Raw genomic sequence first — 14,513 nt, forward strand, 5'->3', positions numbered from 1 at the left:
GAGGCTAAGTCAGGTGGATATCTGGATCTCTGATTTTGAGGTCAGCTCTGGCCTCCACATGTAAACACACACACACACACACACACACACACACACACACACAAACACACAAAAGCAGTATGGCTGACTTCTAATTAGCCAGTTGTAGTTTTCATTTTAAGAACCTAAAATTCCCAGAAAGTCCAAAAGATTCCTGAGGAGACTCCTAGGTCACAGAAACCAGTGGGGTGTGCTGTTCTGGGCTTGCCAGGGGAGACACACATTGACCTGTCACTGAGAAACACTGGAGGTAAATGGTTGAGTACGGTGGGCATCTAGTGGGTAGACCCCCAGGGCTGCTGCTCATTGTCCTTCGATGTACAGGACAGCTTGGGCCCCCACATGCCTGAAACAGCCAAGCACAACTCCTGGAGTAGAGTTCTTTATTCAGGAAGAGCCAGGGTTGGCTCATGTGCAAGGTTAAGGCACAGGAGGCTGGGGAGTGGAGGTGGGGGAAGAAGGAACACTGGCTGCTGTCTTAGCCAAGTCCTTAGTCACGAGTTCTCTCCGCCTCAGGCATCACTCCCAGGCACACTGGTGTTCCTCAGGAGGTGTTTCCCAAGAACAGTGAACCTGAAGGTGTGTTTTCACTGAGTGACAACTCTCATCCTCAAACGTACCAGTGTGTGCCACCCACAACCTCCCAGCTCCACATGGGTCTGGGTTTGACATGAGAGGTCCCATCTTTGGCATCAGCAGCTTTTGAACCCAAACAATGAGTAATCATACCCAAATGCTGACAGTGATGACTGGGAATCCTTGATGCTGATGGAAGAGATAGCCCCCTGGGTGGGAAAGGCCTCTGGCCTATGGGGCAAGTACTGTTGGTTTTAAAGCTTATGGAAGCCCTAATCATCCCTCAGAGGGGCAGGTGACCTGTGGGTGTCTCCTCAGGGGAAGGTTTCCTCTCTTCAGTAAAGCCTGACAGTAGGAGCAGCATCCTTCTGTGCTCTCCCTGCCCACAGAGGACCCCTTGTGGTATGTGACAGGCAAGTGTGGACCCCATGTACTGAGTGGATCAGAACAGTCTGTGTGTATGGAACTCCGTGGCTATGCCAAGAACATTGGCCCTGAGACTCACACATCCTTGGGTGACCAGGTCCCAGGGCTACCTGAGCCAACAGATAGAAATACCAAGGCCAAAAGTTGGTCCTGGTCGGGACCCTGGCAGCCAGAGCAACCAGGGACAGGAGATAACTGTGGAGCAATGGAGGTGAAACAGTGACCTCAGGCCCAGAAAATACCAGCCATGCTAAGACCCTGATGGGGCAGGACTTCATGCATGCTGGAATCAGGGGTCTCCAATCTCTAGCCAGACTGCTAGGCAGCACAGAATCCTGTGTGAGGCTGGAGGGTAGAGGTAGAGGGCCCTCCTGAGGGAGGTAGAGACCAGGGCAAGAGGACCAGGGTGAAAGCAGAGATGCTACATACGCAAGGGCATGTCCCCACCATCTCCAATGATCCCAGGCACTCGATGCTATTGTCTCGCCATCTTCACTCTCTAAGGTGGGTAGCATCTCCTCTCTCATCTGGCTTCTTCTTCTCCCCACACCCCCAGTCACGCAGAGGAAGTGAGGTGCATGGCAAGTCCATCCCAGCAGAGGCTCCAACTACAGATTGCTTCTTTTCTGCAGCATCTTCCTTGTGCTTTCTCCATCGCCAGCTTCGCTGTCCTGCTGACCCAGCCTTCCACTGCTGTGGACACGGATGGTAGGCAATGCTGAGTAGGTTGCACTGTGGATGCAGGACCAGCCAGAAGAAGTGAAACTTCCCAGTGCATGTGATATATAAAAAGCAGGCAGAAGCTACCCAGTGCCAGAGGATAACGGAGATCCTGGCTCAGCTGACCCAGCAGCCCCAGGGCCGATTCACAAATGAAAGTTCCCAGCAGAGCAGGCACCTCCTGCTATGGTCCCTCCCTGTCTACCATTCTCAAATTCTACTCCTAGCACTTCCTGGGCTCACATGAACACCTCAAGAAGAGTCATTGCCAGACTCCAGACACTTGACAGGGGGCAGGAGAAAGGCAGTGGGCTGGAACCCCTCATACCTGAGTGGTCCTGTGGTGTGGTCAGCCAAGGAAGGGTGGTCATCGTTTGGTAGCCCCAGGTCCTCTCTCTCCCGAGGTGGGGGCTTCTTCCTTTTGGTCCTTACTGGCTTCTCTGTAGAAGAAAGACAGAGCCAGGGTGGCTTTTAGACGGCACTTCCTGCTCCCACAGTTTATGAGACACCTTAGTGGGGAAGTGGGCTTTGTATCCAGCATACCCACATCATTACCAAGCAAGAAGAGCATCATAAAGTGTTTCCCACACCTCACAGCTTGTTCTTGACAGAGCTGGGATGGAACTGGGTGCACCAGGTTCCCTGTTTCTGCTTCATCCACAGCATGCAGGATACAGGAAGGGGGAGAGATAGAGGGTACAATTCGGGTACAGGCCAGAGATTTGGGGGCAATAGCTGTGAATCACTTCCACCAACAGATGACAGCAGGTTATGATGTCCCAAAATATCTCTGGGAGGGGTAAGAGATGTAATTTTCCCATTTCACGCATGGGAAGGTAGAGGTGGGGATAAGATGAGGCAGAAGAGTAGTGGAGCCAGGAACTGGCATGGTGGTGGTGGTGGGTTGCTAGAGAGCCAGGGTCTCTGGGATGTCCTGAGCCTGCTCAGTTACAGAGACTAGGAGAGCCAAGAGAAGCTGTGCAGGATACCCAAGGCCACATAGATATTTAATAGTGTCTGTGGACTGGTATCCACACTTCTAAGCTCAGAGCCCCTCCTGCTGCAGGGACTTACCTGGCAGTCCTCGCTTGTTGGAGAATGGCTTGTTCTCAGGAAGGGGCACTCGGGCCAATGTCGCTAGCTCTGAGATAAAGGTCTGCTCAGCTTCCTGATAGACACAAATGGAAGAAAGTCGGTTGCCTGCCACTGAGATGAAGCCTTACACTGTGAAGGATGGCTGATGGCCATATCTCATGTCCCAGTGTAGATTTACCAAGCAGCACCCCACCCCAAGATGTCAGGACTAGGTCAGAGGCATGGAGGAGGTTGCTTCTCTTGACACCTGGGTCCTCTTTCCTATTCTCAAAAACCTGTCTACAAATGAGGACAGTTTGGAGGCTTAGCCATTGCCAAACACCAGCTCTGTTCCACTTCAGTATATGGCTGCTAGAAGACCCAGAAGGTTTACTACTGTGTGTCTATACTCAGTCTCCTGATCTGTAGTCAGGATCCCTGAAGCCACCCCTTCAATTGATATTCACATTTGATATTGAGAGCTCTCAGATTTGCTACCATCTGCAAGGAACCCTTGGGAACAAAAGCTTGTCATTAAGAGGATTCTTAACAACAGCTGTCATTACTGCCAACCCTGGCTAGATGGACAAAGAAAAGGCCAAACCACTGCCATATCCCTTCATTCTGAAACTCTGATTTTTCTTTTACATTTTATTTACTTATATGTTGGGTGGTTGGATGGTGGTAGGTGTGTGTGTGTGTGTGTGTGTGTGTGTGTGTGTGTGTGTGAGAGAGAGAGAGAGAGAGAGAGAGAGAGAGAGACAGAGAGACAGAGAGACAGAGAGACAGAGAGAGAGACAGAGACAGAGAGAGAGAGAGAGAGGGAGGGAGAGAGAGACGGGATGTGTGTGTACCACAGTGCACACATGGTGTCCAGAGGACAGCTCCAGGAAGTAAGTTTTCTCCTTCTATCATGTGTCCTGGGGATGGAACTCGGGTCCAGGTTTGAGCAGAAAGTGCCTTGTAGCTGCGGAGCCATCCTGTCTTTCCTTGATTCTGTTTGAAAGCATCCTGCCACCCCCCTGATACTGTTTAAAAGGCAGATACGTTGGGAGTATCGTCATAACTCAGTACAGCCACACATCCTAATCCTCCAGGCTGAGGCTTTTCTGTGCTAAAGTGTCCACTTTATAACCCGGGAGCTCAGCCTCCCTGAATGGTCTATGTAGAGCGAGTCTTTGTTACTGTCAGCACAGCTCAAGAGGCCGAGATGGCAGCCCCAATGCCCTGCAGCCCTCTTGGTGGTGGTCTGCACCACAGGGAAGTACTCATTCCTTCACTACTTCCCAAACCACAGGCAGCCTGCTCAGCGGTGCACTGCATACCAGGGTCACATGGGACTTGCTATCCCCAAAGGGCTTGTGTTCCTTCAAGAAAGTCACACAGCGGTGGCCAATGGAATTCAAAGAGTCAAAGATGCCATAGACAAAGAGAAATGGAGAGGTCTGGAGTGGGGCACAGAGGCCGGTACACTATGCCACTGCCTAGTGACACATCTCTGAAACTACCTGCAGCTGGGTCTCAAGCTGGGTTTCCAGCCGGTCCAGCTCTTGTGCCTTCTGCCTCTGAGAGTTCAGGCGGCCCTGCTGGTGCTTTGTGAACTGGTCCAGGAGCTTCTTCTGCTGTGATAGCATCCTGGTGGCGTGAAGGGATGGTTAACACTATTGGAACCCTCGGGCAATAGGTCCCTACAAAACCCTCCCAGAAGTCATACTGCTCATGGAAACATGCTGCACAAAGGGCTTGAGAGCCTTAGCTGCATTTGAGCCCTGGAACAAAAGGGGGAGCCAAGAGAACATGTGCATGCAATGCTGTAGCCACGTTCTTCCAGGAGTCTAGATCTGACCCTGAGGCTGCATGGCCATAAAGCATGGGGAAGTCTAAGGGATCCTGTACTAATCCTGGGCTTAGACTCCTAGGAAAGCCTAGAGATATCAGCAAGACAGAAGGCAAGCAAGACACTGTCAGGTGGGGGACAAAGAACTGCACACAGGCATCATCTCATGAGCAGACAATTGTACCTAAGGAGAGAAGTTCCTGTGAAAGGACCAGAGGCCTTCTGGAACCACGGAGGAAGCTCAGGTCCTGGGACAGTGTCTGAGAAAGCCTTAATGTATCATCCTATTAATTATGAGAAGTAGGAATAGGTTGGGTATAGGCCAAGTCCCTCACACAGAGAGTACCACCTTCCCTCTTGGACACAGAACCCTTGTCTCTCTCCCTCCTCAGCACACCTTGCTCTGGCCCTCTGCAAACAATGACATCTACTCCTGGTCTATAGTCTGCAACTGCTGCCTTCTTCCTTTCTAATCTTCAGGGTCAATTTTCAAAAAGACTGACTGTAGCTCTGAAGGTAGAAGCTACTTTTAGCATCAATAGGTGGCTGTCCTGGGGGACACAAGGCATACGAATGCCACCTCGCCTCTGCTTCACGCTCTGTGAGCCGATGGAATTCTTTCCCTTGCTTCCTTGCATTTGTCCTGTAAGTTTCTATTCATCTTGTAAGACCAAATCATCCATCCATTTGTGATCCGTCCGTCCGTCCGTCCGTCCATCCATCCATCCATCCATCCATCCTATTTATCTACCCCCACCTATTAATGACTTATCTAATCAACCATAATCCATCAGTCTATCCATGATCCATTTATCCATCTATCCATCATCCACCCATGATTCATCCATTCATGACCCATCAATCCATGCATGATCCTCCATTCATTTATCTACGATCCACTATCCAAACATCTATGCTACATTCACTCATGATCTATCTACCTATCCATTATCTGTCTATTCATCATTTTTTAATTAAAAATATTTCTGGCCAGACAGATATTGTGATAGTTTAATTTTTCACCCCTCCCTTTGAAAACCCTATTAGCACACATTAATTGTGCACAATATTGGGTTACATTGTAACATCTCCACACATGCACATCATACCTTGATCATTTTGCTATCTCTTGTCTCCCCCTGCCCCTCACTCATCACTTTCCTTCCCCCCTAAGATTCCCCCTTCCAATTCCACATCTTAAAAATCTAGATTTTGGGGCTGGAGAGATGGCTCAGCAGTTAAGAGCACTGGCCGCTCTTCTGAAGGTCCTGAGTTCAAATCCCAGCAACCACATGGTGGCTCACAGCCATTCATAAAGAGATCTGACGCCCTCTTCTGGTATGTCTGAAGACAGCTATTTACACATACTTACATATTTAAAAAAAAAATCTAGATTTTGCCTAAAACAGAAATGTATGCTTGTCATTTTGAGGCTGGATCATCTCATTCAACATAGTGATCACCTGTCTATCTATTTTCCTCGTAGATGACATGCCATGTTTTTCAAAAGCTCAATCGAATTTTATCTCTACCTGTTTATCACATTTATCTCATCCATTTGTCCATTGATGGAACAGTAGACTGATTCATTACCTTAATCATTGTGGACAGTGCTGCAGCCAAGTGTGTGTGTGTGTGTGTGTGTGTGTGTGTGTGTGTGTGAGTGAATCTCTGCTTGTATGTTGACTATGATGGTTAGGTTTTTTTTTTTGTCAGCTTGTCAAAAACTCTATAGAATCACCCAAGAAGAGGAAGCCTCAACTGAGAAAATTGGTCCAATCAGATTGGCCTGTAGTCAACTGGGTGGGATATTTTCTTGATTAATGATAGATGTGGAAAGGTCCAGCCTCATCCAGGTTGTGCCATCCCTGGGCAGATGGTCCTGAGTTATATAAGCAAGCCATGAAAAGAAAGCCACTAAGCAACAATCCTCCATGGTAGCTGTGTCCAGGTTCCTGCCTTGAGTTCCTGCCCTGGCTTCCCTTCATGAGGAACTGTGACAGGGGCATATAAGCCAAACAAACCCTTTCTCCCCAGACTGCTTTTGGTCCTGGTGTTTTATCACAGCAACAGAGACCTAGCTAGGTCGACTCTGGTTCCCTTGGACATAAACCCTAAGTAGGATATCCTACCTACTTCTTTCCTGCTCCCCAAAGCTCTTTCTATCCTGGGGATATAGTCTTTCCACGTCACCCTGATCTTCTCATCCATGGAGTCACATGGGGGAAACCTCTGATTTGTTTGTTTAATGGTCTAGCCTTGCCTTCATCGAGGGCTTCGGAGGGATGGGTATTGGACACATAACACCTGTGACAGAGCAGTCCCTGGCTTTGCAGCATGCTCCCTCCCTGACTTTCAAGGAGGCTGAGTTTACTGTGGACTCAAGGAGAGACCGTAGCATCCTCTCTGTCAGGTTGGGTCTCCTCTCTCATAAACCATGTGGAGTTAGAATGGATGGCTACTGAAGCCTGTCTTGTCAAAGCTAGGCCCTGGACCACATTCCAATCGTAATGGTCTTTCTAGTAGTTGAAGCCCACGTGATGAAAATGTGGACCTCTGAGCTTCTCCTACAATTCTGTGATCACATCTTTGTTTCAAGGTACTAGGAGTGGGGGTGGGAGTAGAGGTATGGATTCTGTATATTTAATGGCAAAACCAATCATACCTCTGTACCTGAGATCTAAGAACTGCTGGCCCATGCTCTATCAACTTAAGGAAGGTTGGGGCAAACCTGGGTCTTGAAGCATAGCAGTGGTTACCTGCTGATGGTTGCCAGTGTCCAGGCAGAGGACTCTGGGTAGGGTATGGGATTTGGTCCAGGGAAGCCATGTTTTTTACTTACTCAGACAGCCTACTGAGACTGGGATCAATTCTGTTATATGGGCGTGGTCCCTCCTTGATGTGATGCTGGCCTCTGCTGCTCTCAGTAGTAGATGCTCTGTCTAAGCCTGGGTCTCCCTGCTTTACAGCCTGCCTCTGAGGCTTCCTTTGGGGGACCAGCAAGAAGTGTCCCAGGGAAAGCTCAAGGCCAGGTCTCCCAAAGCCACTTCAGTCAGCACTGCCTCTGCAACTCCTCAGCCCACCTGCAGCTGGTGGACATTTGTCCTCAGTAAATTGGGGAACCACTCTTCCCATGACCCTGCAAGAAGAGTCCAGCTAAGTGGCCATTTGATTCTAGTCCTACATGACTGACAGAAACCAGACAAGCTGACCCAACTCTGACCCTCTGGTCTGCAAGGTAGCAGGTGAATGAAGGAAGCTAGGGTGCTGAGCCTGTGGAGCCCACTGAGCTGCAGGGGACATTGCCATGAAACATGCCTTTGCCCCCCACCTTTACTTTCCAGGTTAACAACACACAACCAGGGCTGGGGAGATGGGGAGTGCATGTCTCACAAGCATGAGAGCTTGAGTTAGCTCCTCAAAATACATGCTTTTTAAAAAAGCTGAATGTGGTGGAGCATGCTTGTCATCCCAGTGTTGAAGAGGAGACAGCCAGGTCTCTGGGGCCCACTGGCCAGCCAACTGAGCTTGCTTGGCATGTTCCAGGCCAGTGAGATGCTGTTAAAAATCATGGTATACAGTGCTTGAGGAATAACAGTCGAAGTTATCCCCACGCTGCAACATACACCTGCACCTACATAAACACACACACACACACACACACACACACACCAGTCTTCATACAAATTCTCACATTGAGCCTGTTTTCTGGGGAGCCCAAGGTATGATTGAGAGAGGCTTCAGAGCTGGCTATGAGAGAGATAACACCCTCATCAACAGGCAGACCATGCAGGATCCCAAGCCCACAATGTAGAGTAAAGTGCACCCCATGCAGAGACCCCCCACATACAACCCTGAGCCCCACCTCAGCTGTACCCCCTGGGAAGCTCCGTGGGTACCATCCGCTGTTTGGTTCTCCAATGGTGAGTCACTGAATTCTTGCTTCTTCCACAGTTTGTAAGCATTGATTCTCTCACCTGGACCCACAGACACAACAAGGCAGTCAAGATGTGCATTTGGAAGGTAGACTCTGCTAGGCCTGTGTGAGGTTGGGGGTCAGGGCAAGGGGTGAGCAGAATACACCTGTTCATAACGTGTCACAAGCACCAGCACCTGGAAGAGAATGTCACTGGAGCTTTGGCGCAGAGCAGCACCCATGGCTCCTCTCTAGCTATCTGTCAGGAGCAAGGAGAGGTGACAAGCAAGCTTCCATAGCAAAATGCTGTCGCAGACCTTCCAGAGTCAGAGTCACACAGCAGGGAGAAGGGCTGGGTGAGCTGAACGGGGGCTTTGGTGGGCCTCGAGATGCCAGTGTGAGCATTCTCAGAGGAGCAGGCATCTGGCCTTGACCTCACACCTGCTGCCTACAGCTTTCTTATTTGCAGGGTTTCCTGCTCAGAGGGCTTGTGACTCATTATTATTTTAAGTAAAGTGATGCGCTTCCCTGGGCTGCCCCGGCTTAGGGTGCTGTCTGTGGCATAAGTACTCTGGTGCCACCTTTACCCCAGGAATTTTAGCTTGGCCGCAGATGACAGACAAACCTCCCGGAGGCGCCTCTCAGTCAAATAATCCAACATCCAGGCTACAGTCCACCAGGGACGCAGTGTCAAGTCCCTGCAGCAAAGCTGGGCTGCCAGAGCTCAGAGGACTGGGGGAGGGGGATCCCAACCCCACAGAGAATCAGCTGAGACCTAGTGTGAGTAGATGTAGGCCCTGGTACTGAGTGTATGCAGGGATGAGCCAGCGTCTTCTGCTAAGCAAGCTCAAAGCTCTTAGAGAAACTGCTGGGAAACCTGCAGCCACTAGTGGATTCCCGAGAGCACGCCAGATCTCGGGTGAATCCTCCTGAATGGGGCAAAGGTGGGGCAGGTGGCAGCTGAGACCAGCTGAGACCAGCTGAGAGCAGTGACAGTCATGGAAGATGCTCCAGGACCTTCCTCCTGCCCCTCCTCCTGCGTCTCAATTCCAGCCCATCTTGGGGGGAAAGCAGCAGAGTGTGTGAGCTTTGGAGTTGGTGAAACTCTGTGCAGACCCTTGCGCAGGGTGAATGGAAGGAGAGGAGCAGCCTGTAGGGAGCTCTGGGTGTTATTTAAGAGTTGTTGTAGGAAGGGTGGCTGCCATCCACGGCTTCACAGGTAGCACAGTAGGAAGTGATGCGTTATGGGTAGAGCAATCTCAGGGCCCCAGGAGCTCTGTTGGGCCTGCTCTTACTCACGGTTGGTTACTGCATGTCTTTGGCCACCAGGAAGCTCAAAGATGGAATGGCTTCCATTTCTCATCATTTATTCCAGGTGCTTCTCATAAACCATCTAGACTTATTGCACACACATGACCTTCAAAGCACCCCTTTATAGGGCTTTGGAGTCAAAAAGGGAAACTCACACATACACACACACACAAGGGAAACACACACACACATGCACACTTGCATGCATACACGCACGTGCACCAAATGTACACACGCACATGCATACACACATGTACACGCACACACACACGTACTCATGCGCTCGCACGTGCACACACACATGCGCACATGCACAAGTGCACACACACATCCACACGCACACGCACACATGCACACCCACCCACCTACCCATACACACACACACACACACACACACACACACACACACACACACACACACGATTCTCCCCAGGTGTGCCACATCCTTGCAAAGCCCTCCTCAGCCTCTCCACGGGCAGACACCTACCCTGCAGGGTCTTCAGGCGCTGCAGCAATTGTTCCTCATGGGCCTGCAGGAGCTTCCCGATGCCCTGGTAATGCACCTGCACGAGGCGGTCGACACCAGTGCTGGTCACATACACGCTCTCCACCACTGTCTCTACCAGTGTCCTCTGTGGAAAGCAGAAGGAGACAGGGACACCGAAGGTCACAGGTGGAGCCACCTGTCCTGCACTGTATTTTCTACCTGCTTCTAACCTGGGCTGGCCAGGACTCATGCAGCCACGATAATCTCACTTTCCTGCGGCAAGAACGATTAAGATGGTGGTTTAAATCTAGTTCTAGCCAATAAGATGTGACATTAGAGGAGCCTGCCGGTGGCAGGACATTTCCTTCCTGAACATTAGCACAGAGCCTTGGGTTGAGAGACTCCATCACTTCCCTCATCCTGTCAGGCCATACACATCTGTGGTTGCTAGGTCACAGACACCACGGCCCTCTGCCTCATGGATCCAGGGGCAACCAAGAGGATGTAGGGTGGGCACTTGGAGATGAGCCGAGACCCGACTCCAAGTTCATTTCTGTTGCCCACTATCTGCCAGGCCTTCAATGTGTCTTCTGTATAGTAAGAAGCCTCAGTTTCTCCATCTGCACAATGGGAAGGATGATCTTCACTCAGCCTGGGCTGTGGGAAATCTGAGGAGGTAGGGTGGGGAATTCACTCAGATCACATGACCACTGTAAGTATTTTGACCACTGCCATTTAGCCCCAGCACCGGAAACAGCAAGCCACGGCTCACTTATCCAGGTTGAGCTCTGTGGATCATGAGGCCACCAGGGTCTGTCAGGAAAGACTTAGGAAAAGCCATATTTCTTAGTTTGGATCTGGTTTTGCTGTGCCATGGGTAGTGGGAAGAGAAGCAAGATGCACCTGGAGCTGATGTAGAACACAGAGTTGACAGGACCCAGCTCAGGGCCTCTCTGTGTGGGCAGGGTGATTCTCTGCTGACATGCCAGGCACATGCTGAAGGCCGGAAGCTCAAAGGGGCAGGGAGAGTGCCATTAGTGGCCATTCTTCCAGCCCCTTGGTGTTGAGGGACAGGGCCTGGCTCTCACCTTAAAGTCTTCCTTATCCCTGGTCCGGCCTTTGCTGGCCACATTCCTAGCATGTACCAGCAGTGCCTGCCCAATGGCCCGCTCCGAGTGCAGCTGTAGCAGCTGTCCTGCCTCCTGCGCCTCTGCCAGCAGCTGCTGCTGGAGCTGCAGACCGGTCTGCTGTGCCTCATCCTCCAACCTGGCTGCCTCCTCCTGGATCCGCGCCTCCTACAAGGGAAGAATGTGTGAGCCTGAAGGCTGGGAAAGGCTGAAAGGGTGGGCAGATTCAAGACTTGAAGCCCTGTCTGTTGAGAGTCCCCTCCCTCATCCAAAGACATTGGTTGAGCACCAACCGTATGCTCAGGGGCAGCCGTGGCCTCTCATAAAAGGAAGGCCTTATTCATCCTTCTCAAACACTGCCAAGCCTGAACAGTAGGACTGACAAGATTTAGAGGCTCAGAGAGGTTGGAAGACTATCTAAAAGACCCACAGCAGAGCCAGGTTGGGATTGGATTCAGCTTTGGGGACATCACAGAAACTGTGGCAGGGTACATGGGGTGGGGGACTGTGTGTGCTTGCTTAGGGTGGAGAGATGGGGGAGTTGGGAACTGGAGCTAGAGAGCTAATCTGCTTGCTCCTTTGAAGCCTCCAAGGAAGAGCAAGAGACTGAGCTCCTGTACTGGAAGCAAGGCAGAAGCCTTCTCAACTTCTATGGCTTAGGAGCTCCACACAGGAGACCAGGGTCACCTTTTAGGGGTTCAAACCCCAGCTTTGCTGCTTGCCAATTATTTCAATCTGTTTAAACTTTCACAGAGTAGGAAGGGCCTCTTCCTGGTACCTGCATGCTGGCTGTGCCATCCTCTATAAGACTTTACTTAGACCCCTGGTGGAATCCTGTCCACGTAGCTGTCATTAGAATCCCTAGTAATATGTGTGACCACATCAGCATTACCTCTGTCCCCTACTTTATGAGTTGGACTGTGTTCCCTCAAATGTACACATTTAAACCCTAATCATAGGACTTCAGTGTTGAACAGTAGGGAAATTGGGGCATGAGGTGATTAATGTAGAAGGGTTGTGAGCTTCGATCCCCTCTGGGGTACCTGAAGTCCTCCTAAGAGATCAGGATCTAATACACACAGAAAGACGGGCATTGTCAGGACACTAGAGTACATTCATGTGTAAGGAACAAAGTCTGGGGAGGGAACTGCCCACCTCTATGTTGACCTCAGCCCTTGGCTCCCCATCTTGAAAGGTAATAAGGTCCTGTGAGTCAGGTCCCAACCTGTCCCTTTTGTCACACTGCCCTGCAACCCCCTGGGTGTCAGGATCCTGATGTGGCAAGCGGGGCTGGAACTTGGGTTCTAACAGGCCGCTCCTCAGCAGGGCTTGGGGCAGAGGGAACATTGTGTTCTCACCAGGGCTCTGAGCAGCTGCCACTGATGCTCCTCCAGGCATGGGGACACACCCTGCTCTAACGCCAGCTGCTCATGCAGCTCCTGCAGGAGCCTCTTCTTCCCAGACAGCCTCATCTGAGCCAGGGCAGTGATGGCGGTGCCTCGAAGGGCCAGTCTGCGCAGGGCAGAGCATAGCAGCAGCTCGTGGCCCTGCAGGATGCCTCGTGTGGACCTGTGGGAGAAAGCAAGGCTGCTCAGAGCTCTTGGATGCTCTGAACAGCGAGGCACCTTCCGAGGAGCCACACCCACAGGAGGAACGGGAGTCAACCATCCCACTACCCACCTAGTAACATCCAATCATGTCCTTTGTAAGTTCGGAGGTCCATGCAGTGGCTATGGTACATGCCCAGTTCCATTTCATACACAATTCCTAAACACATTTAAAGCCAATCTAAGGACTTGAGTTCCCATGTCAGTGGGTCAAGACAACCCAAAGCCGGCAAGGGGCCAATGCTTTGTTTACAATGTGCAGTGCTGCCAAAAGGCTGGGAAGCTGGACAGAACCTTGGCAACCAGTGACTGACAAAAGGCAGAGACATAGGACACACTCAAAGTTTTCTGCTGTGACGCTCAGCTTGGAGATGTGGAGTCACCACACTTTACGAAGTCCTGCCAGAAAGTTAGTCAGTCCCCAGGGGATGAGATTCATCTGCCATGACCTAAAATCCCTACTGGGAGTAAGACAAGTCAAAGCTGGATCTTATCTCTTCAGTCACTCAACAAGTATTCATCTGTGGTCAATAAAAATCATATAAACAGGAAAAAATGAACCTTTTTCTTTTTTTGAGTGGAAAATAGACAACAGGAGAGCTACGAGGTAACACATTGGACCAAAAGAATGGAACAGTGCAGAATTAGTGTGGAGTGTGGTGGGAAAGCCTAGGAAGTATAAAACTGAATCCCGAGAAACAGAGAGAAGACCGGTTTATATTAAATATAAATGGACTAAATACTAGTACAACTCAGGACATAGACTCCAGGCTACCTGAACCTTGGCGAACTGGCAATGTTCCCTGGGTCACTCTGGGCCACCCTGATTATGTTGCTCCTTCTGATGCTTCACTTATATCACCCATTCTAACAGCCATGCACCTGCTGTCTGTCTCCTGTCCACATGTCTGTGGTCCTGAAGCCCTCTACCATAGTCACTCCCTTCCTGTACCAAATACTGCCAAAGCCACATCCCTGCTCCTGATCCATCCACCACAACAGCCACACACCTGTAGCCATACCAACCCATTGCTGTTATGGTCACCTCTACCACGGGCACACTCCTGCTTCTGTACCTACAGCCACACACCTGCTACCTGTGTAAATCAGGTTCTTGGAAAAAGATTAGTAATTAAAAAAAATCTGCAATTTTTCTCTTGGAAAACAAGGAGAAATATTTTCACTAAACAGAAAAAAAAACCACCACATGAATAGCAAAAATGTGGAAAGAAAATATACAGTTGATTGATATGTAGAGCGTGACTGTAAACGTGCACAAAGATCTCTGTGGTGATAGAAACTTCCAACATCTGGACTACATGCAGTAGCAGAAGTGAAACTGCAAATTTACGAAACATCTGGAACTGTAACCAAAACAAATATGTATAAATTT

General features: G+C 50.3%; 1 protein-coding gene across 3 annotated transcripts in view; it reads right to left on the minus strand.

Annotated features, from left to right (window-relative positions):
• Positions 1-405: 405 nt before the first annotated feature.
• The window catches only part of Evc (EvC ciliary complex subunit 1), a 38,370-nt gene continuing 24,262 nt past the window's right edge, over positions 406-14,513 (minus strand). For 2 of the 3 annotated variants that reach the window (XM_031341908.1, XM_031341910.1), the window contains 8 exons: positions 12,872-13,082; positions 11,475-11,681; positions 10,387-10,531; positions 8,538-8,649; positions 4,344-4,470; positions 2,836-2,929; positions 2,090-2,201; positions 406-1,773 (listed from right to left, as the gene is read on the minus strand). In XM_031341908.1, the coding sequence (XP_031197768.1) occupies positions 1,650-1,773; positions 2,090-2,201; positions 2,836-2,929; positions 4,344-4,470; positions 8,538-8,649; positions 10,387-10,531; positions 11,475-11,681; positions 12,872-13,082 (1,132 nt within the window). In that variant the 3' untranslated portion in view covers positions 406-1,649. The remainder of the gene's footprint in view (positions 1,774-2,089; positions 2,202-2,835; positions 2,930-4,343; positions 4,471-8,537; positions 8,650-10,386; positions 10,532-11,474; positions 11,682-12,871; positions 13,083-14,513) is intronic. The other variant, XM_031341909.1, reaches the window with a different exon arrangement.

The sequence above is a fragment of the Mastomys coucha genome, unplaced genomic scaffold (assembly GCF_008632895.1).
Source record: "Mastomys coucha isolate ucsf_1 unplaced genomic scaffold, UCSF_Mcou_1 pScaffold22, whole genome shotgun sequence".
NCBI lineage: Eukaryota > Metazoa > Chordata > Mammalia > Rodentia > Muridae > Mastomys > Mastomys coucha.